Source organism: Podarcis filfolensis (genome assembly GCF_964270895.1).
Source record: "Podarcis filfolensis genome assembly, chromosome: 7".
Taxonomy (NCBI): Eukaryota; Metazoa; Chordata; class Lepidosauria; order Squamata; family Lacertidae; genus Podarcis; species Podarcis filfolensis.
The window spans coordinates 12,683,438-12,706,294 of NC_139603.1; the positions used below are offsets into that span (position 1 = coordinate 12,683,438).

The window sequence follows — 22,857 nt, forward strand, 5'->3', positions numbered from 1 at the left end:
GTCCCCCGCATCAACCTTCATTTCATGCAAACGGAAAGTGGCTTCTTTCTGCTACGGATAAATATTCTTAGGTAGACCATTGGACAGGAACAGCTATGCTACTCTTCCCCGTTCTGGCTTGCAAATCCCCATTTCCACCCCCACCCCCCTGTCTCCCTTTACAGCAATTTAGGAATGGAAAGAATAGCATCACTGTGCTTGTATCTTCTAGAAATAAGAGTCTGATAGAAGGTATTTGAAGTACATTTGCTCTCCCCTTTGCTGGTATTAAGCCCACAGCATGCTATACTGTTCACCTAAACACATCTGCTTCTGAAAAGGAGAGGAAGAAACCCTTTGCCCTCCTCCCGCCCAAGCCAATATTTGCCTGCCATCTGTACCTAAGTCCAGGATCCAGTATTTGCAGCTGCCCGGCTGCCCATTTCCACAGTACGGTGAATGAAGAGATTCCAGGGTGTCAATTTGCTCAACTCCGTTTGACATGGCAAACTGTTTGCTTGCTGCAAAACTCCTGCAGAGGATTTCAACAGACTGTGCTCTCCTCCTTCTCCTCCTCCTTCCCTCTGAGAACTCCTTAGCTAAGAACTGAGAGCAGAATAACAGCTCTTTTAAAGCCCCTTGTCGTAGCTTCAATGCAGCGACTCCCTTCAGGGGATGCTCTCCTCTGACTCACTTGCACAGCGCAGCTCCAGATTTTAGGCTCACACGTGGGAATAGCCAGATGCGATGGCTTACCCTCTACCGTAACTAGCCTAACTGAAGTTCAAGAAAAATTCTTGGCTCCGCCGACAACTAGCTCATTCGGTCCCTCTGGGAGGCTGGAGTGCAATTCAGTGAGCAGAAAGGACCCTGCATGGTTAATTTCACAGTGCAAAAGCAAGGGACCAGCCCATCCAGCAGTAAGGCCTTCTTCTAGTCAAGCTAATAAAAAGCACATTGCTGTATCATGAAATTAAGCTCAAAAATCATGAGTTAGGCATTCTTTTGAATGCTACCTTACTTTTCAACTTATGGCTATCCCAATCATAAACACCAGAAGCTACTTGCCAAAAGGGAGGGAGAAAATGCCATGACATATCACCGTTTTGTGTGTGTGTGTGATTGGTTAGTGTAAATGATCACACATATTTTTGGCTATTTCGATTCTAGTGAATGTTTAGAACTGAGGGGAAAAAAATGGTTCCACACCACTTTATGATAGAGAAACGATTCTGCCATTCCTTGGGAACTTTTCCTATACTAGTGAAGGTCTCTTCTAATATTATGAGAAAGCTTGTATGTGCATTCTCAAATATAGCATCACATACATATGCGTTTCTGTGTGTATATATGGAATATCTGTGTGGGAAGACAGTGGCCAATAGGAGGTGCTACTTTTAAGCTCTACCTTCTTAAACAGGATGCAGCCATTAGCAACTATATATTTACAGAAGTATCACAAAACTTTTGTTGAAGACACATTTTCATCTTAGTTTTAGAGTCATAACGGCTAGAAAGTATTATCACTGTGCAACTCCTGTAGCCAATGTGTTTGACGTTCTTTTTGCAATTTAATTGTTTAGGCCTTCTTTTACTAATTACAGCAAAGAAATCCTTCCCTACACCAGCTGCTTTGGGGGGCCAAGGAAGGCAGAGTCTTCCCTTCTAAAGTAACCGTATTGGACAATGGGGGTCAGAGACAACAGCCCCTTTGGTCCAATCCAGGGGTCAGCAACCTTTTTCAGCTGTGGGCCGGTCCACCGTTCCTCAGACCATGTGGAGGGCCAGACTATATTTTGAAAATAAATAAATAAACGAATTCCTATGCCCCACAAATAAACCAGAGATGCATTTTAAATAAAAGCACACATTCTACAGATGTAAAAACACCAGGCAGGCCCCACAAACAACCCAGAGATGAATTTTAAATAAAAGGACACATTCTACTCATGTAAAAAAATGCTGAAACCCGGACCGTCTGTGGGCTGGATTGAGAAGGCGATTGGGCAGCATCCGGCCCCTGGGCCTTAGGTTGCCCACCCCTGGTCCAATCTATACAACAAACACTTTGCCAACATGCAGTAAACCTGACTCACACTATGGCAAGAAGGAGCTGGGAATTTAGAGGTTGCACCAAGGCCTTTCTCTGTTCTTTGGCCCTTCCACCTTGCCAAGAAAACATGGTTTGCCAGCAAAACCCACCTTTCCTTCTTTTATTGTAAGACATAGTCATAGGACTTTCTCTAGATTATTATGTCCATGAAAGCCACATGAAATTGCAGAATCTAATTTTTAAGTATGGCCCCTCCTGCACCCTTCCCATTAAAGCTGGTTGTGTAAGAAAGCTTAGGTGGGTGGTTACGTTTTATAAAGGCTCCAAAGACTCCTTATTTATGCAGGCCCTTCAGTGCTAAAGTACTGGCTTGGTAGTTGTTGTCCCTCTGCCTGCTTTTAAGTTCCTGCTTTCACTGATTTTATGATGTATGCTACTGTGCATACTGCTCCTCATTTTTGAGAATTTTATATTGAAGAGAATACGGGATGAATAGATGGAGCATTTGGTGCGGAAGGGGGAGGGAGGGTCCATGCCACTCTACTGAACAAATTTCTCTCTGTTACGCACTTTACAATAATTCCCTAGTCTTATAAATCACAATTTGTCATTTTGGCAAAATGCAACTTGGAAATCATGCTGAATTGCTCAAACTCACAGGACGCAAGGCCACCCAATCCCAAAAGTCAAAAGGTCCAACATAAGGCCGCAACTGTTCAATGCTTGGATTAAAACCCAAGTTACACAAATTACCAGGAATTTTATTTACAGTACACATTTCCTGTAAGGAGAGAGGCAGGGAGTGCTTGCTCATGAACTCAGCAGCAAAGAATCATTCCATCCTGCCAGTTTCATCTTTGTTCTCCGCCCTTAACTACCTTGGCCTCGGCCAAAAAAGCTGCACAATCTTCCCCAACAAGAAAGCTTCGGTAAATCATTCTGGGGTCAATACTTTCTGGGTAAACACAATGTGACTTTATAACAAATTCTGGACAGTGTTCTTCTTGCCTTTACTGTACAATGTGCCTACAGTTTCAGCACCACCAGCACAGCTGCACCCAGTAGGGTTTTGGTTTCTTAGGTTATAAACACAAAGATTGCCCTGTTCATTGAATTCTCGCGGTTCCTTCTACCCCACAGATTTTTTTTAAAAGCCAGTTTGCAAAGGAACTGAATGACTAGGAAACTGTTTCTTTTGGAAAATATCTAGGGTATTATTTCATGTAGCTTCGCATCCTTGCAAACAAAAGCAATTTTTTTTACTGGGTCAGCCAGATGCTGACCCATTTGAGTGCAAATGGCCCAAAGGCCTTTTCTTCCAAGTGCTCAATAATTCACTGCATCTCCCCCCCCCACACCCCCTGCCTGCAAGACACAGCCAACAGCTCCGCTTTCTTTACAGTATCCTATTAAAGGCCTTTTCGAAATTGATGGGAGATGGCCTGAAAGGCTCAGGAATTGCTTCAAGGTGGTCAAAAAGACTGCATAAAGGATTTTGCCTTCTAACTTTTGTTGTTCGTGAAAAAGAAGTGATGTGGACTGTTAAATGAAGCCACAGCTGGAACAAGGAACATTCAGGTGTGGCAAATGTGTCTCAGCTTCTAGTTCGCCTGACTCTACAAATCTTGCCAAAACTGATGCAAGCGAATGAGACATTAGCACAATGGGAGATAAAAAAAAAAACCTTAGCAAGACATCAGAATGTCCACATTTATGACTAACTAGGATTTCATTTAACCCATTCACGTTCTCTGAGGAGCTCCAAAATTGAGCCGTGAGAGTGTGGCAATTCACAACTAAGCAATTAATCAGCCGGCTAATTGGAAGCAAAATCCTGAGCTTCTGAGTATGCATGCCTTAAAACACTTACTGGCAAAATTATAACTCAAGCATACAGATCCCCAACTCTGCTTTAATTTTTCAAGGCACTGTCAAGGAAATACAGAATAAACCAACATAGATAATACCTAAATCCTTTTGCCTTACCAAATGATTCAGTTATGTTTTATGGTAAATGCTGGCCAGGAATAAGCTTACTTACGTTACTGAAACCCCAAAAGTTGCAACAGATTTGCAACACCATTTGCCCAAGACTGAGAATCACTAAAACTGAACTGCTTGCCATTTTTCTGCAAGCTTGTTAAGGATTTTTTAAATTTATGTTTAGAAGACATTCAGGTGCTATCATGGAAGTCCTCTTAATCCAGAAAAGCCCTCAAACGCTATATCACAAACTGCTTTTCAATGTCCTGATAACATCAGAAACAGTTTGTCATGCGGCCTAGGGGCACGTGGAATTAATTGCACTCCCATCGGAAGACTGGCCACAATGTTCAAAGCAGCCCTGTGGACAAACACGGAAACAAGAAGTCCCAAACAGCTGCAAAATAAATTCACTAAGCTATCTTGAAAAATGCGGTGTATATCACCTAAATTACTTTAAGAAGCAAGAACAATCTAATGCAGGGCAAGCACACAAACACCTTCTCTCTGCAGCTGAACAATTTATTGTTCTTCTATAGTGATTGTGGTTCCTACACCTCAATAACTCTTTTTATATTGTATTGCTATGTCCTTTTGTCAGTTGCCTTGAAAGCCTAGTGCAGAAGGACAAGGTATAAGATAAGAAATAAATAATACATTGACATAGTTGACTTAAAACAGGGTATCATAAGCTAATCAAGTCCTTCAAGGCCTGAGAGGCAGTTGTTTATCATGGGCTGGCGTATCAACCGTGATTTTTAGGAACACAAGTCAATTCAGTTGCTGTTGCTACATCATCAGAATCCGGTGGCCCTGACGCCCACTGATTTCAGAACATTCTCTGTTAATGTTGAAATGACTTTTTCGAATTTAGCAAGAGACAGAAGCAAATGAAGCCATCCTGTCACATACACAACCTGATTTCACTCCACCAACACATCTGGCTGCATGGTCAAGTGTCGTCCAGGAACTCAAACCGATTGTATATTTAAGTGTGTGCGATAGGCCCGGTGTTCACACAAAGCCTTTTATTGAGAGCTATTAAAAACCAATACTGTACAGAAATATGCCCCCAGCAATATGACAGCTTGCATATTTTGGTTGATGAAGAACAAGCGAGCAGAATAAACTAAGCCTAGCATACTGGTGTTTTAACCATCCTAAGGTTTAGCTGTAAAAGGTTTTCTTTGTAATAATAACATTATCAATAATAAGCATTCAAAGATGTGAGCATTCAAAGCCCTTCATAAACTCTCAGTAAACTGTCCAATAGTCCTTAAAGTATTATCCACAGATTGCAGGCGAGGTTCAGAGTTATTGGCTTACTGAAGGCTACTCAGGCCAGAGACAAGATTAAAAGCTGGGAGTTCTTGGTTCCCAGCTCAGTCGCTTAGCAGATAGGCTGCAAACACTGTCTTAAATATATGCTAAGGTTTATTTCCCCCCGGGAAAAATTCTTAACAATTGCAACTTAATGATAAGTTGTTCCATGATTTGGTTCTCTCTAAAACCGGAGAAAACATACAAAGCTAAGTATCTAAAACCAGTTTACTTTACTACGTATTCTACTCTGCAAGCTCTTCCTAGTGCATGTAAGAAAGTTGTGGTGGTGAGACTCTTGAAGACTGCATTCTCTCTCCAGGGCAAACTGTTATGAAGAGTCTGACAAATACATTAAACAGAACACCGAGACAGTTCTGAGTACACGGATGTCTTATACCAATTAAGTATGGAACAAACGGCTCAGACTTTAACAAGCAGTTTGTGCTGGGTAAGTCTGTTTTACAAGTACATACAATATATCTTTTGGTTTGTTCTAAACACACGGTGCTCCCCTGAAACTTCTCTAACTCCCTCAGACTGTCAAGCATGAGATTGTCATGTACAAGGGTCCACAAACATCACGCTGATGTTAACAGCCATTATTTGTGGGCGTTATTTACCCAGCGCCTTCAAGTTCTTTGCTGCATTCAAGGTGGGAGTATCTCTCTCACACTTTGTGCTGACCTCAGGAGAAAAGCAGTATAAATCTCTTTCACCACTCCTTTCTCCAAAGACCAGTGCGAACCTTGACCCCCTTGATCAGCTTCCAAAGTTTTCTCTGTGCAATGTGGATGTTGAGGAGTTGGAGCTGCGCTCTCTCGCTCCTGGCACACTGGCCTGGTTTTCACCAGGTGAAGTCAAACCTTGCACCTTAGTGAGACTGCATGGGCTCCTGGAGAGGAACTCACAGGCTATGCTAAACCTTGGCTTGGTTCAATATGGCTTGGCAGCAAAAAGGAGACGGGAGCTCACATACTCATGCAGTTTTGTTATGCCAAGGTCTAGCCAGTGTGTTGTGCGAGCAAACCTGTGAATAGACCCTTTCCCTTTCCTCCGCAATTCACAGGGGAAAACTGGGAGAGGGGATCTTACCAGCTGTCGGAGGGATCTCGGTTTGTAGATCCTAGTCATCTAGCTATATGGCAATACATGCTTTTCCATTTGGGAGTTGTGTGGAACTATTGCAATTTTTTGAGAAGTCACGTGGTACGTTCTGCAGTTTTTCAACCACTCTGATAGGGCTGTTCAACAAGCACAGCCAAATTACCACCCATATTTTATCTGCCACACCCATGGAGCTGTTGGAATACTCAGTGTGGACAACAATTATGTGAAGCTCCACTTTAAGGTCACAACCCAAAATCTACAAAACATGGTGCACAGAGTCTCATCATACATGTGCAGGGCTGCACCTATGATCTTTTTCTTTTACTTCTTTATTCTTTCTTTGTTCTTTTTTCTGATATCTTTCATTTCACTGCTTTATTGTGAATAGCATTTTATAGAGGTATAAATAACTGTAAATATGAAAAGAGACAAAATATTCTCTAATTTTTTCCCCTTGGTTAGATGTATTTTCTTTTTTTTGTATTTTCTTTTGTTGTGAATATGTATGTTTTCTAATTTGTACTTAACAAAAAAATTTAAAAATCTAAAAAGAAATAATACATGTGCAGGGCTGAGGTGATGGTCATTTAACAGGCATGAACCCCTGTAACTCCTAAGCCGTGCACCAATTTCCAAAGACCCCCTTCAAAGCACTGATAAACAAAACATGGAGAAATATAAGGGCAGACGACTTCCAAGTCCTGGTTCTCCTACCTTTGTGGTTGAAGATGCCCTCCATCTCCATGCTGCTTCGAGAGTGAGCAATGCAGAGAGACCCACAGGGTACAAGTCCTTCCGCAGCTGGGGAACGGTCGGTGGTTCGTACTAGGCACCAATCAGGCTTATCGTGTGGCCGCTCTAGAACCTCCACTGTCTGACCACGGCGGATTGTCAGCTCATTGCTGTTGCATGCCGTGAAATCGTGGATGACCACGGTCAACTCACACCCACCAGACAGCTGCAAAAGAAGCCAACAAAACAGAGAAATGTTTAGTACCGTAGGCTTACGAATTCTGGTGGGGCATGCCACCCACATCAATATATTTTCAGGGTTTCTTACAATGGTCCCAAAACAAGTAAAAAAGCAATTCTCAGCCACATTCTAACACATTGCAAGGAAAGTGATTTTACTGTGCCAATTTCGTTAAACCGGTTGCTGTCATTTCTGAAAGGCACAGGCGATTCTGTGAGGAAAATGTATTTGGTTATTAAGGACACTGATATGCCATGCTAAGGAAAAGTGTAAGAACCTATCTGCTGCGGAGTCACTTTTTTTTAAAAAAAGTTGGGTCAATTCCTCCTTTCCTTTCCACACTCTGTGTGACACAACTTTATTCAGGATGTCTGCAATTCTCTCAGAGCTTTCCCATGACCATTGCCTGCCAGCCTTGCTTCCTAAATCCGAGTTCTGGAAGAGGGAGAGGGGGAGAGGGGAGGTAAAGAGAAGCCTTATGTTTCTCATAATGAAGTAAAATAAATCAGCATGAACCCGTCAAGACACAGGCAGGAATTAATCATACTGCTCCTACTTAAGTCTCTCTGGACAGTCTCTACTCAAGTTATGAGGTGCACACTTTCAGAAACAAGCTGCCTTCTCGCTTGTTAAATGTGAGCTGGGGTGCCCTTTCCCACCTCAGCTCTACTTCTCTTATATATTTGCTCTCAGTCCATTCAAAATTATGCCAAAGGGAGGCTGGGAGAGGGGCTGGAGGGGGGAGGCAAAGGAAAGCTCTCGAGGTTTTTTTTGGCACTGATTTATTTTTATGGCTCTCCCTAGATAGGAGTCAGGAACAATTGAAAACAGCTGTATGCCCGAAGGCTCTGAGAAAAGGGCCTTTTTGATTTAGAGTTTGACCACAAAACGTCAAAACGTAGGCCTCCCTCAAACGTACGCACACCGACAACTTTGCGAATAGAACATTCTGAAGATCAGCCTGAATAACAGATCATTCAAAACTGGGCTCTACCAGCTTTGTCATGGAGGATCGAGGCTCAAATAACCCGCAAGTGTCTGGAACACGTCTGTCTCCACGTGGGAAGCTGGCATTCCTGAAGGTTTGGGCGCTGGTGTATTAAACCAAACACGCAGAAAGTAAAGCAGTGCAAACGAAAAATAAGGATGGAAGGGAGAGGGAGGACTTAGGGCAGGTCCTTTGTTTTTTTTGTTTTTTTAAATTATATTTTATTAGTTTTCCATACATTTATACCACATTAACAATTTGCATTAAACTTTTCGGTTTTTTGACTTCCTTCGGCTTCTCTGCCAATCATTCAAATTCTAATTTGTTTAAATACACATTTCCAAATTTTAGTATTGCCTTTATACCTACCCCCCTCTTATATTTTACTTTTTTACTATATTTCTTATTCTGTTACAGAGCTTCTTTAAATGCCACTAACGTTATTCCGTTATCACTTATACATTCCCAGTATTCTGCTAATTTTCTCCAGTCCTCGATGAATTTTTGATCTCGTTGATATCTAATCTTCCCAGTCAGTTTATCAAGTTCTGCATAGTCCATCAGCTTCGTTCTCCATTCCTCCAATGTTGGTATTTGTTCTTGTTTCCATTTCTGGGCCAGTAATATTCTTGCCGCTGTCACTGCATATTGGAAAATTTTGTAGTCCTTTCTATTTATTTCATTACCAACAATTCCTAAGAGAAAAGCCTCTGGTTTCTTAACAAATGTATATTTCAACATTTTTTTCAGCTCATTATATATCAACTCCCAGAAGCTTTTCACTTTCTTGCATTCCCACCACATATGAGAAAATGTACCATCTTTTTCTTTACATTTCCAACACTTCTTACATGTTTTGCACATTTTTGCAAGTTTTACTGGTGTAATATACCATCTATATATCATTTTCATAACATTTTCCTTTAATGCAGTACATGCAGTAAATTTAATACTTTCATTCCATAGTTTTATCCAATCATTAAATTGTATATTATGTCCAATATCTCTGGCCCATTTTATCATGACTGATTTAACTTCTTCATCCTTTGTATGCCATTCCAACAATATCTTATACATTTTGGATAGGATTTTATATTCATTATTCATTATTTCTATTTGAAATTTAGAATCCTTCTCTGCATATCCATATTCTTTAAGATCTTTCTTAAACATTTCATTTATTTGGAGATAATGTAGCCAATCATACACAAACTCTTTCACTTCTTCATAGGGTTTCATTTTCCATTTCCCCCCTTCTTTAGTAATCAAATTTCCATATGTAATCCAATTCTTTCTCATATTAATTTTTTTAACAATCATAACCTCTAACGGAGACAGCCAGTGTGGAATTTTTGCTTCCAGTAGGTTTTTATACCTCTCCCATATTTCTATTAACGGTCCTCGGAAAATGTGGTTTCCAAAACCTCTATGGATTTTCTTCTTTCCAGCCCATAAATACGCGTGCCCTCCAAATCTATTATCAAATCCTTCCAAATCCAGCAACTCTGTATTTTCTAATTTTATCCATTCCTTTAACCAACAGAGACATGAGGCTTCATAATACAATTTCAAGTCTGGCAAGGCGAAGCCTCCTCTTTCTTTTGCATCAGTTAATAACTTAAATTGAATTCTTGGCTTCTTTCCTTGCCAGATATACCTCGAAATCACTCTTTGCCATTCTTTAAAAACCCCAGTCCCCTTGATTATTGGAATCGTTTGATACAAAAACAATAGTTTTGGTAACACGCTCATCTTTATCGTTGAAATCCTTCCCCAAAATGACAATTTCATTCGTCCCCACACATCCAGATCTTTCTTTATCCCATTCCACACTGGTGTGTAATTATTCTGATATAAATCTATATTCTTGGGGGTTATCCAAATACCTAAATATTTCACCTTTTTCACCACCTCTATACCAGCTTGTTGCTGTATATTTTCTATCTTATCTAGATCCATATTCTTAACAATTATTTTAGTCTTTTTCTTATTCAGTATAAATCCTGCCACTTGGCCAAATCTCTCTACCTCCATAAGTATATTTTTCATACTTTCCAAAGCATCTTCCACCGTCATGACCAGATCATCGGCAAAGGCTTTCACCTTATATTCGTTCCGGCCTACTGCAACCCCTTTTATTGCCTCATTTTCTCTTAGTGATTTTAGAAAGACCTCCAGTACCATGATGAATAACAATGGTGAAAGTGGACATCCTTGTCGCGTACCTTTAGACATCCCTATTTCCTCCGTGATCACATTGTTTACAATTAATTTAGCTTTCTGCTCAGTATAAATTGCTTTTATTCCATTGAGAAATTCCTTCCCTACCTCCATATGTTCTAAACTTTTTAACATAAAGTCCCAAGATATGTTGTCGAAGGCCTTTTCTGCATCAACAAATATTAACATAGCTTGTTTCTCATTTCTGGCAGTCAGATATTCCAAAATATTAATTATATTCCTTACGTTATCTCTCATCTGTCTGCCAGGTAGGAAACCCGCTTGATCCTTATGTATAATATCCTGCAGTATTTTTTTTATCCTTTTCGCCAAAATACTTGCAAAGATTTTATAATCTGTATTAAGTAGTGAAATAGGCCTATAGTTTTTTACTTGTGTTAAGTCAGAATCTTGTTTCAGAATAAATGTGATAAATGCTTCCTTCCATGTTTCCGGAATTTGTCTTTCTTTATGAATATTGTCCATAACTTCTTTCAGAGGCAACGACAGGATGTGTTTCATCTCTTTATAATATCTTGCTGTAAATCCATCAGGTCCTGGAGCTTTCCCTTTTTTAAGTTCTTTTATAGCCTCTTTTATTTCATCTATTTCAATTGGGGTGTTCAGCCTATCTCTTTTTTCTGTCCGGATCTTCTGCACCACTTTTTCTTTTAAGTATCTTTCTATTTTCCTCATATTATTCTTCTCTGTTCTTTTATATAAGTGTCTGTAAAAGTCCAAGAATCCTTTTCTGATACCTTTTGGGCTATCTATTTCTTCTCCCTCCACAATGATTTTGTTAATTGTATTCTGTTCTTTTCTTTTTTTGATTTGCCATGCCAGCCATTTTCCTGATTTGTTCGCCGATTCAAAATTCCTTTGTCTCATTCTTTTTATATTCCATTCAACCTCTTTATTGATTATCATCGCAAATTGTGTTTGCAGCGCCTTTATATTCTGTTTTACTTTCTCATTGTTCGTTTTTTTAACCAGTTTTTGTTCGTTGTCCATTATTTGTCTTAAAATTTCCTTCTTTCCTTTTTCTCTATTTTTATTTTTGATTGAATTCTGCTGAATAAAGAATCCTCTCATAACCGCCTTGCTGGCATCCCAAACAGTGTTGATTTTCGTGCCTTTGTTATAATTATTTGTAAAATAGTCCATCAGAGATTTTTGGGCTTTCTCCACAATTTTTTGATCAAGGAGGTAATCATTCATTCTCCATCTGAATGTTCTCTCTTCATATCCTTGTAATTCAAATTTTACTGGACTATGATCTGAAATTACTCTTGGTTGGATTTCTATTTGTTTGATTCTTGGAGTTAGCTCATTTGAGACCCAAATTTGATCAATTCTCGACATTGACTGGTTCGGATCAGAATAAAATGTGAATTGTTTTTCCAGTGGATGTCTCAATCTCCAGATATCTATTAAGTTGCAGCTTTTTATCATTGAGAAAAATGTTTTTGGAAGTTTCCCTTCTTTACTAGTTCCTGCTGCTCTTAATCTGTCCATTTCCAATGACACCACACCATTCATGTCCCCCAGTATTATTATCTTTTGGTCTACATATTCGAACAGCTTTTCTTCCAGATTTCTAAAGAAGTCAGCCTTATTTCCGTTTGGTGCATAGATCCCGACAATTATTATTTTTTCGCCTTGCCATTTGATCTGGACCGCGATGATTCTTCCTTCTTCATCTTTGAAAATTTGTTGGGCATCAATTTTGTTCCTCACATATATTACCACTCCTCTCTTCTTGCTTTTATCAGAGGATATGAACTCGTTCCCTAATCTTCTGTTAATCAAAACTTTTCTATGTTTCTTTGCCACATGAGTTTCTTGTAGGCAGATTATGTCCAAATTTTTCTTTTTTAAACATTGTTCAATTTTATTCCTTTTTTCCCTATCATTCATTCCATTAATGTTCCAATTCCAAATTTTTAATGCCATTATTGCCTCTTAAATTAAATATGAACTTTTTATAATTTATTGTCCCTTTGCTTTTCCTCCCTCTTCTTCTTCTTCTTCCTCTTCCTCTTCTTCTTCTGATACCTTTCCTCTCTCATCTTTTTCTTCGCCTACCTTCGGGCCCAGTCCTCCTGCTCCTACTCCTCCTACAGCTCCTTTTTCTTCATCTTCTTCTGCTCTTAATTCCTTATATTTTCTCTGGAACTTGCTTGTCTCTTCTGGGCTAGTCAATCTGTGTTTCTTACTTTTATAAAAGAATGAGATTCCTTCAGGGAATTCCCATCTGAATTCTATGTTGTTTCTCTTGAGAATTTGTATAAATGCTTTATATGGTTCTCTTCGTTTCAATAATCTTATTGGAATATCTTTAAAGATGATAATGTAATTTCCATCGATGTTTAATCTTTTTTCTCTGTTCTTTTGTAGTATCTGGTTCCTCATGTCTCTATCTTTAAATGTAATTAAACAATCTCCTGGTGCTTTCCGTGTTTTAACTGATTTTGCTCTCAATCTAAATGCACTTTGAACTGTCTTTGCAAACTCTTCCTGCTCTATCTCAAGCCATTGTGCCAATTCCTTTATCAATTTCTCTTTAATATTCTCTCCCTGTGTCTCTGGTATTGCTCTCAGCCTCAGGTTACCTTCTCTCTGTCTTAATTCATTCATTGCAATCAAATCCAAAACTTCCTCCTGGGTCTTGTTCATCTCTGACATACCTGTTTTCATCTTCTCTTCCTCTCTTTTCATGTCTTTCATTTCTAATTTTGTTCTTTTCCACCCTTCCTCTAATTTTTGTGTTCTTTTAGTTACCTCTTTTATTTGCCCTTTAAGTTCATTAACTGTTTCGTCTATTTTTTTATCCATTTTACCGATTCTATTGTCCACCTGTTCTAATTTAGTTTCCAAATTTTTTTCACTTTCTTTAATTTCTGCAAACATTCTCAAAATTTCCGCTCTGAATTCTGACTCTTGTTTCGACCCTTTCCTGTCCCCTGGGGTTCCTTCACCCGATTTCTTCATCTTTTCCCTAATAACAATTTATAACAACTTATAACTGACCAAAAAAGTTCAAATTATTACAATCAACCTTTAAATAATATTAGATCACGTCAATTATTACAAATGAGTCCTTTTCCCCTGAGGATCAGAAAGGGTATAGTCTGCAGATCCGATTAAAAAAGAAAATAAATATTATTAAATTTTTCCTTATTCCAGATTTTACAACTCCACTTGACGGTGTTAATAGAGGTAGGATGGTACGACCCTTATATCTTCTCGCCACCATTTAGGCTAATCCTTCTTCCGCCACCAATTAGGCTATTTCCAATTCGATAAGGACAGTAGAAACCAAAATCCAAAATCCACAATGTTCCAGAACAGATAAATCAATGAATAAGAGAATTTAATCAATTGTGAAAATTTTGTAATCCAATTATGGAAATTCCCCTCCGGAAATGGTCCAAAAATCCAAAATTTTAGATTGGTCCAAAAATTGAGTCCGAGGATACTCAATAATACTTCTCAAATTGGAAATAGAAGCAGACCAGACTCAAAACTTCAAAAAAAGAGTTAAAAATTTAAGACAGAAACAAAAACAAAAAGAAAATAAAATAAAAAGGAATCAGATGCCAATAATGTCAGAAAGAGTCTTAATCCAATTCTAAATAGATTCCAGAGTAAGGTAGTTAATATCCAAGTAAAAATATTTTAACCAGTTTCTAGGATTGGGGGAAAATCATCCAAATTGTTTCCATAAGTCCTAAAGCGTCCTCTGAACGTGACAGGGCATAAAAGTGAAAAAAAGAGAATCGAAAGTAGCCAGATCAAAAAAACAAGTTGTAGTTCCCTGTTTGCCCACAGGGTTTCAGATAGCGTTTTTTAACCAATTTTAACTTAATTTCCCCCCTAATCCAAATAATGCTAGTAAGGGATAAGAAAAAAAATCAAATTTGTACTCCTTCCAAAAAAAAGACGACAGCAAAAAGAACCAGCAAAAACCAGTAGGAATAGCGTTCAAATATTTCCCTCTTTCTCTGCATTCCCGACAAGAGACATTGTTCTATAAATAGTAACAATGGAGTCTGAAGCTCTGTTGCGCAGATATTCGAAAAGACAGATCCTAGTTATTCTCAGACTCCTCCTGACTCAGTGCTTTATTTCTTCGAGGGCTTAAAAGTTTCCACCTCCTTCCCCCTTTTTGACTTTGTTATTTTTCCACTGCTACTGAAACAGTTACTTTTAAGAGTTCCAAAAGGGGCAAAGAGATCAAAGCCGCTAGCGGCAACTCACTTTCCGTTTCCAGCTCTGCTTGCAGTCCTGCGTCTAAGCTGATTTTAGAGAACAGCCGACCTCCGTTGTTTAAGCTTTTAATTCCGAATCCTTCCTTAGGCCAAATCGATCCTTTTTTTATTAAGGTTAGGTCCGAATTTCTTATAATTTGAGAATTGAGCACTTCCCCTGCGAACGCGGGGCTTCGCTTTCCGAAGGCAGCAATGGCTTCCCTTCAGCCCGCTTCCCTGCCTGCCGTTCTCTTCACCCCGAATAGGAGTTACCTGACGGCCGGGCGGTTAGCATTTCGGCATCAGTGGGAACCAGAACTCCTGAACCTCCTCCAGAGAGTATTTTCGGGGGGCTACTGCGCCCTGTAGCACCCCCTTTTCCTTCGGAAAACCCGGGATTCTCCTAGCAGAAAAATCCCCGTTCGCGCTGGGGTCGGGCTCAACCGGAAGTCTAGGGCAGGTCCTTTGTATGTTTAACGAGGGCGTGCACCCCTGCTTCCTCCACTCAACAATCACCCCTACATTAACCCCCTTGGTCCTCCAACCCTATTCAACTACTGCCCTCACTTTTCCGCTTCCTAACTCCATTTCTGAAGCCATATCTTGTATTCTGCAGCCCTGCTCTACACCCTTGTTGCGCACAGACCACTCCCATGGGAATCTCCTGCCTCTTCCTCCTCCTACTGCACATTGCAATGTCTAAGGCCAGGGCTTCCGGTTCCTCCATGCCTTACTGGAGACAGCCCTCATGACAGCGGGAGAATGTTTGCGAAGGAAAAACAAGGATGATTGAGGGTAAATCATCCTTGCAAATTCCACCCCGGGGATGGGGGGAATGGACTTCACTCGCAGTTCATGTTGGTACCTGGCTCTCGCTCATGGGATGTGGCGAGCAGGGAGGCACTGAGTGCAAAAGCACTTTGCCTGCCGAAAACCCTCCACTGTCGCCATTAAGAAGCAGAGGTTCTCTTGTTAATTAGAGCTTAATTTGGACTAATGTACGGATGCGTGCTAGAATAGATGAGATCACAAACTGCGGAACAAACCAACTGCAAGGACTTTAAGGTTAGAATTTGAGATAAGACTTCATTCGGTGCAAAAGATGGTGGGGGGCAGGGGAGCCTACGGTTCCTTTATTTAAAGTTTTCCTCTCTACATTTATGATTCAGCCACCCTCCTCTGAACGTTAGTTCAAATTATATTTGTACAAGCGAGGATGGAGGAAACTGGATTATAAATATGGAATATAACTTCAAACGGAACTGTGTGTGCAAAAAAGGGGGGGGAAGGAAAAAGGGAGGGAAGCTCTATTTTGCAAAAGGTTTACAATGGAAACTTAGAGCTGACTCTTCCCCATCCTTTAGTATCTATGAAGTCAACTGAATAACGCTAAGAGGATTTGGAATTTAATACAATTGGAATGATAAATGGTCATATATCTTCAGCTGGAAGGAAGGATGAAAGGTGTCTATGAGCTGCCAAGGAACTGATAAGGTTCTTTATTGAGTCATCTGCAGTTCAACAAACCGCTCTTCTTCCCAGCTGAGAGGAAAAGTGGTGAAAACAGCTTATTTACTGGGGCAGTTCTCGGTGCAAAACAATGAAGCACATGATGGAGTGATGGAGAACTTTCTGGAACAAAAATGGGAAATCAGCTCCACCCAAGGCATGATGGATTAACAGCAACAATCAGGGGGAAAACATAACATCTTACAAGGACAGGAAGAAACACCAAGGACAGAGTAATTGCCACACACAGAAAGAACAACGATATAGTTTGAGTTCCTCACTTGAAATTTTATAAATCATTTAATGTGTGAACACAAACAGAAGTTATTAATACTGCAATTGTTGTAGAAGAGATTATTATTATGACTGGAATGTAATTGAAACTAATAAGATTTTGGAACTCAGAAATAAAGAAAACCATCAATTCTTGGACACGGGGGGGCACTTTAACTAAATTATATAATTCGGTATTTGAATGATTGTTATTCATAATTCTATTATAAACTGGTCTTGTTATATAATGAGGGTTTTATTGGACTGCAATTGAAAACTAATAAATTATTATAAAAATTTAAAAAGCAACTATTAAGGCCTTCTTTCAACTTCCACCCAGCTACAAGGCCACTGTCTCCTCCTCTGCAGCCTCTCTCGCACCCGATTCCACCTTCACACCCAGTCCTATGCTTCTTATTTGCTTTTCTGCAACCCCCATTTTCACATTCAGCTCCCTTTTTCCTCCTTCAACTTTCCCTTGAACACAGACCACTTCCAGAAATAAAATGCATTGAGTGAATTATTGTGCAATATTTGAGGGTTCTGCACCCACTGTCTCTCTCACACACAAGGCAGCTGAGCTGAAGCTTTGAGTACAACAAGAAGGGAGGAATACTAAAAATGGCAGATTTAAGCAATGGCAGAGGTTGGAACAGAGCAAGTGGAAGGGTATTTGCATGAGCAGTAACATTTTGCTTTGCTAAAGCCTTTTCAAATTTCTTTTTTAAAAAATCATAAGGACTAGAAGCTTGCTTTAAGAAGGAAATATATTTTCTGGATTCTGTGTGAGAGCCTATATTCCAGATTATGGAACATTACTGTGCTACTGGTATTCTTTGACAATTTAGCAGGAACTGGGGGGGGGGGGAACCTATGCTCTATAATTATCTAAGTAAAAGGCACGCCTCAACAATCATGACAGAATTATTAACTTTATCCTATTTTCTTGACCGAAACATTTGCCTGTTTACAGCCTTCCCAAGGTAGTCAGTCAGCCAAGCTGGAATTTAAACACAGAAGGAAATTAAACACATACTTATGAAAGCCTTTTTACTGAAGAGCATTTCAAAGTGCTTCTTGTTGCCTCAGAGATACCATGCTCATTCCCGAGGAAGCTGTATCAAAGTGGGAAACGCCATAAAGATAAAAGCTTGCTCTTCACAGTGCATTGCAAAGCACAATGACTTAGCTAAGAGGTATTTGGGAGAGCAGATGGAAGCCCAGCCTTGCTCACTTATCTTGGGGTTTGAGAAGTAAGGGTCCAAGACCGGAAATCTGCAATCCCAGTCATATTCGCTGGGGAGTATGCCTCATGGAGCACAGCAGGACTGACTTATGAGTAAATTGCATAAAATTGCATTGAAAATGGACCAGGGCAGGGAATCCAGCTCAGGAAGTGCAATTTTAAGGTGCTTAACAGCTTCTGCGTCTCTCTCCACTATTAACCACTGAGGATTTAGCAAAAGTAGAAGAGTGCTACCGGTTCAGCTCAAAGATCCACCTAGTTCCACAACCAGTGCTCAAAATAGACTATTAGAAGCCCGGCCATCTTGGCACCTGAGGAGAACCACAAAATGGCACCCTTCCCCCTTCCACCAGGGAAGAAGGGATGAGTGAAGATCTACATCAGGAAAAAGAGGGGAACCTCATCCATCTGACTTGACGAATCCAAGAGGCTGCCAAGGAGGAGGCAGATCTTGACTCCAAGGAACAGGCCACAGTCATTACTGATCCTGTGGCGGCGGCAGCAGTCGGGGACGCATTCCTTGGAGGCAAGATCTGCTGCCCCTGTGGAACCTGCCGCCTGAGGCGGCCGCCTTACTTTGCCTAGCAGGTGGGGCGGCCCATTTCTGCTCCCCAGCCATTGGTTTCCAGCGGCCTACTGCATCCAGCACGGGAGGCAGCATGCAGTCATCATGGCCATTAGCCACTGATAGGCTTATCTTCCCTGAATTTGTCCAACCCCCTTTAATAATAATAATAATAATAATAATAATAATAATAATAATTATTATTATTATTATTATTATTATTATTATTATTATTATTATTATTATTTATCCCCCATCCATCTGGCTGAGTTTCCCCAGCCACTCTGGGCGGCTCCCAATCAAATGTTAAAAACAGTACAGCATTAAATATTAAAAACTTCCCCAAACAGGGCTGTTTTTAAAGTCCAACAGTGGCCATTACTACTTCCTGTGGTGGTAAATTCTGTATTTTAACTACGTGCTGTGTGAAGAAATGCCTCGTTCTGTTTGTCTCGAGTCTTCGAACATTCAACTTCAGTGGTTGGCCCAGAGTTCTAGCACTGTGAGAGAGGATAAATCTTCCCTCTGTTCACTTCCTCCACACCATACATGATCTTATAGATCTTGATCAAGTCGCATCCCCTTCCTCTGATTTTTATATTAGGCCTCATACACCATACTGCGGGGATGTGGGTGGCGCTGTGGGTTAAACCACAGGGCCTAGGGCTTGCCGATCAGAAGGTTGGCGGTTCAAATCCCCGCGACGGGATGAGCTCCCGTTGCTCGGTCCCTGCTCCCGCCAACCTAGCAGTTCGAAAGCACGTCAAAGTGCAAGTAGATGAATAGGTACCGCTCCGGCGGGAAGGTAAACGGCGTTTCCGTGCGCTGCTCTGGTTCGCCAGAAGCAGCTTAGTCATGCTGGCCACATGACCCAGAAGCTATACACCGGCTCCCTTGGCCAATAAAGCAAGATGAGCGCCGCAACCCCAGAGTCGGTCATGACTAGACCTAATAGTCAGGGGTCCCTTTACCTTACACCATACTGCAAGCAGTGCGGGAGGGAACATTTTCCCATACACTTATGGAAAAGTGGCTCCTGTTGTTAGCACTGAGAATGCAACCCTAGGGCTGTCAACTTGTGTAAAAAAACACAACAACAATCAGGGTACCTCAAGTGCTTCTGAGCCCATGCAAAGCTGATGGTTGCTTTCATAAAGAGACATGCAAATCCCAACCTTCAAAATTTGACTTGGGTGAGAGCAAACACCATATATAAGATCCTAAAATATACAGGTGCTGCGGCCCTCAGACAAGCCCAATAAACAGCTATTTCAAGGGGGTCGGTTCCGAAGTTCAAGAGAAGCAGGGCTTCTTTACGAGCCCTACTTTGTCTTTTGAACGTACAGATGTTGTAAACAAAAATTTGCCCTTTTCCCTTATGGGGTATCCAAGAGCCCATGTAGAGTCCTTACATAGGTTCCCTATTGGTAGGAGAGAATAACAGAGGCCAACCAGAAAATATTGAGAAGCAAAGCAGCTAGTAAGCTTGATCTTTATTGATCTGTTGCAACAGGGTGCTCCCCTCACCCGCAGGAGAGAGGAGGAACCCAGAAAATTGGCATGCAAGGCCTTATAAAGACTTTTGAAATTGCCACCCTGTAGATCAAGACCACCCCCAGAAACATCATACCTACATCACAGAGGGGGTGTAACCTAAGACTACCCCTCAGATACATCATACCTACATCACAGAAAAGGTGGTCTTAAAACAGAAATTTGAATGTTGTTTTTCTCCTGTCTTTGTTTATTTCCTGTCTGGCAGGTTACTTGATTGGATTGCCTGGGTAGCCTGGCCAGTCCTTTGTAATGATAAATACTTAGTTCCTGGGCCACGTCGCAGGCTCACACCCTATTCATATCTTAAATGTGCCCTTAAGACAGGATTAGTGAAGGAAAAGACAATGGGAGGTTTCCCACTTTGACCTTGCAGAGAAAACATTTACTCAGTTTAGGAATCAAAATGGTTCCAGTTCGGTCTTCCTGTGCTGATCTATGTATGTACTTGGTTGGTAACTTATGAACATTACCATATATCTAAGACCTCAAAATTCCTATCTCACAGATTACCCAAGACATGCTGCTCAGGATTGTGTATGATTTACCAACTGGGGGGGAGGGGGGAGAGAGAAGAAGCATAAGGCAACACTTCAGAGAAGTCCCAAAAACTATTACAAAAAAAAGCGCGACAGATTGAGTTGCCAATTTACAAGGCAGCAAGCATCACCGCCCTTTGGAAGATGCTGACATTTTACTATTAGAGTCATGCCTCAAATTAGCATGTGGCGAACAGTTTATTTTTTAACCGCCATCCGCAGACCCATGCCTCATCCAGGCTCTCCCACCACTTCACTTAATCTACAAAGTGTGTGTGTTGCGTTTCTGCCACAGATGGCCTTCGAAGTTTCATAAAACATCAAAGCAATTGTGATAAAGAAAGTGGAAAGGAGGAGGGAAGCAAAACTGAAGCGCAGCACTGCTGCGGAGCAAATAAAAATAGCAGTTTAAATGCATCTAGCCCCCATCAAAAGCGAAACTCATAAACTGAACCAATCTGGGTCTTAAAAGGAATTAGTCACCTTCCTGAGCAAACTACGTCTGTGCCATTAAGCATGAAAAGAAGGCCTGAGTCTTCATCAGGGCAGTCCCATCTTAGTACTATGGGCCTGAAAATAATTAGATACATTTCTAAGAGAGTTTTGGTATCTGTTAATAGATGTTAAGGAGATTATACTTATTGTAAGACTCTTGTTTTTAGTCTTTATTGTATGATGCTTTGAACAATATTTCTTAACCGCAAGTTAGCAAGCATCTTATTTATTCAGCTTTTTAGGTTTATTATTTATGTACTATTTACTATTTGTACGTTGCTTTCCCCTACGAATATGCCCAAAACGGCTCGCATCACAACAAAAGTGAAACGATCGAAAATCCAAATCCACCTCATTACTTCCTCATCCTGCAAAATCAAAAAATTAGATTTCGCTCATCACTTCATAAACATTCTGCTGATAAGCTGCATAACAAAGATTTGAACATCCTAAATACAGTAATGCGGAAACAAATATGAAAAATTGAAAAGTGAGGTGAAGTGGGCATTTGAGTTTTGGTCGCTGGTTTTCTTTGTAATGGGATTTTGCATTTTAGTGTTTAACCGTTGGTTTGGACGATGCATCTTTTTGCCCTGAGACTTTCTGCTGAACGGTAGATTATAAGTATTTCTAATGAATAATAAAAATGAAATTAAATACCAGTTTAACCTCACAACTTTTAATGAATTTGCAAATCACAACTTCAGAAACTTTGTCCAGGTTTCCCTCCACACTGCCTTTCTAGAAAACACATAGGCATATTGCCTGCGTACTCACAGTAAGCCACATATTATGATTTATATATGTAAAAAGATTTCCCAAAATAAAGAGTTCTTAGTTTCCTCCTTTGTGGCTTTAATCCCAACAACATCTAGAGGGTCACAAGCTTGTCAGCCCGTTAAAACATTATTTCGAGGTGTGTGTGTATTTGTCAACTAAAAATCTACTCTGGAGCCATTAAGTTCTCAGTAAAGCCTTCATATCAGAATAATGATGTAGTGTACAACATCTTGCACGGCAAATTATCCAAACATCATTCAGCTGCATTAGCTCTGTTACACACTGCTACCTTCTTAAGGTAACCAGGTCCAGCCAGCTAGTACTTACTTACTCTACTAGTTGTGCACACCAAGGTGGAATCTACAGACATAGAAAAAAATGCTCTGAAAATGCTTTAAAAAAAAAGTTTTGAAAAATACATTGAATTTTGCATAGCTCACTGTTGCCACCTAGTGTCATATTTGTATATTGCACTTTACAACACATTTAAAGTGTTTTATTTGCAGCTGTGTAGCTGAGTCTCTAGTCCACTGTATTTTGCTCACCCAGGTGGACCAGAAATAACAATGTACTATTTACTGGCTCAAGCTTAAGATAAAAGTTGAGCCCCTGTTTTACCAGGAGGGCTTGTCACCTGAATCTTTTATTTGCCCCTTGCTTGCACAGTAATATTGAGTCAAAGGTGTAGGATTTCAGAATGAGCGGTTATGTGAATTCAGCACAAATAATAAATACTTGTGCACCCATAAAGGCCCTTTCTTGAAAAATCTTCCTTATGAAACGCTTTGTGGTCAAAGTTGTATCCAACATTCCTGAGGATATGGAGGAAAACTTTACTTTCCATGAAAAAAGCTAGGCGATTCCCAAGGGTCTAAATTTATCATGTCACGGCATCATCTACTGGTCCTATCATCGTCTGAAAACTAAAAAGAGGTTTTTCCTACACAGAACTGACATAGTTTCTCTGACAGCATTGTTCCAAAACAAATAAGCAAACAAATAAATCTCACCTTTGCTATT

General features: G+C 40.3%; 1 protein-coding gene across 9 annotated transcripts in view; it reads right to left on the reverse strand.

Annotated features, from left to right (window-relative positions):
• Positions 1-22,857, reverse strand: part of TRIO (trio Rho guanine nucleotide exchange factor) — a 268,089-nt gene that overhangs the window by 60,178 nt on the left and 185,054 nt on the right. For all 9 annotated transcript variants that reach the window (XR_014550935.1, XR_014550936.1, XM_083624561.1 and 6 more), the window contains exon 34: positions 7,160-7,403. Coding sequence is in view for 7 of the 9 variants with exons in the window: in XM_083624561.1 (XP_083480687.1) it covers positions 7,160-7,403 (244 nt within the window). In the remaining 2 variants the exon portion in view is untranslated. The remainder of the gene's footprint in view (positions 1-7,159; positions 7,404-22,857) is intronic.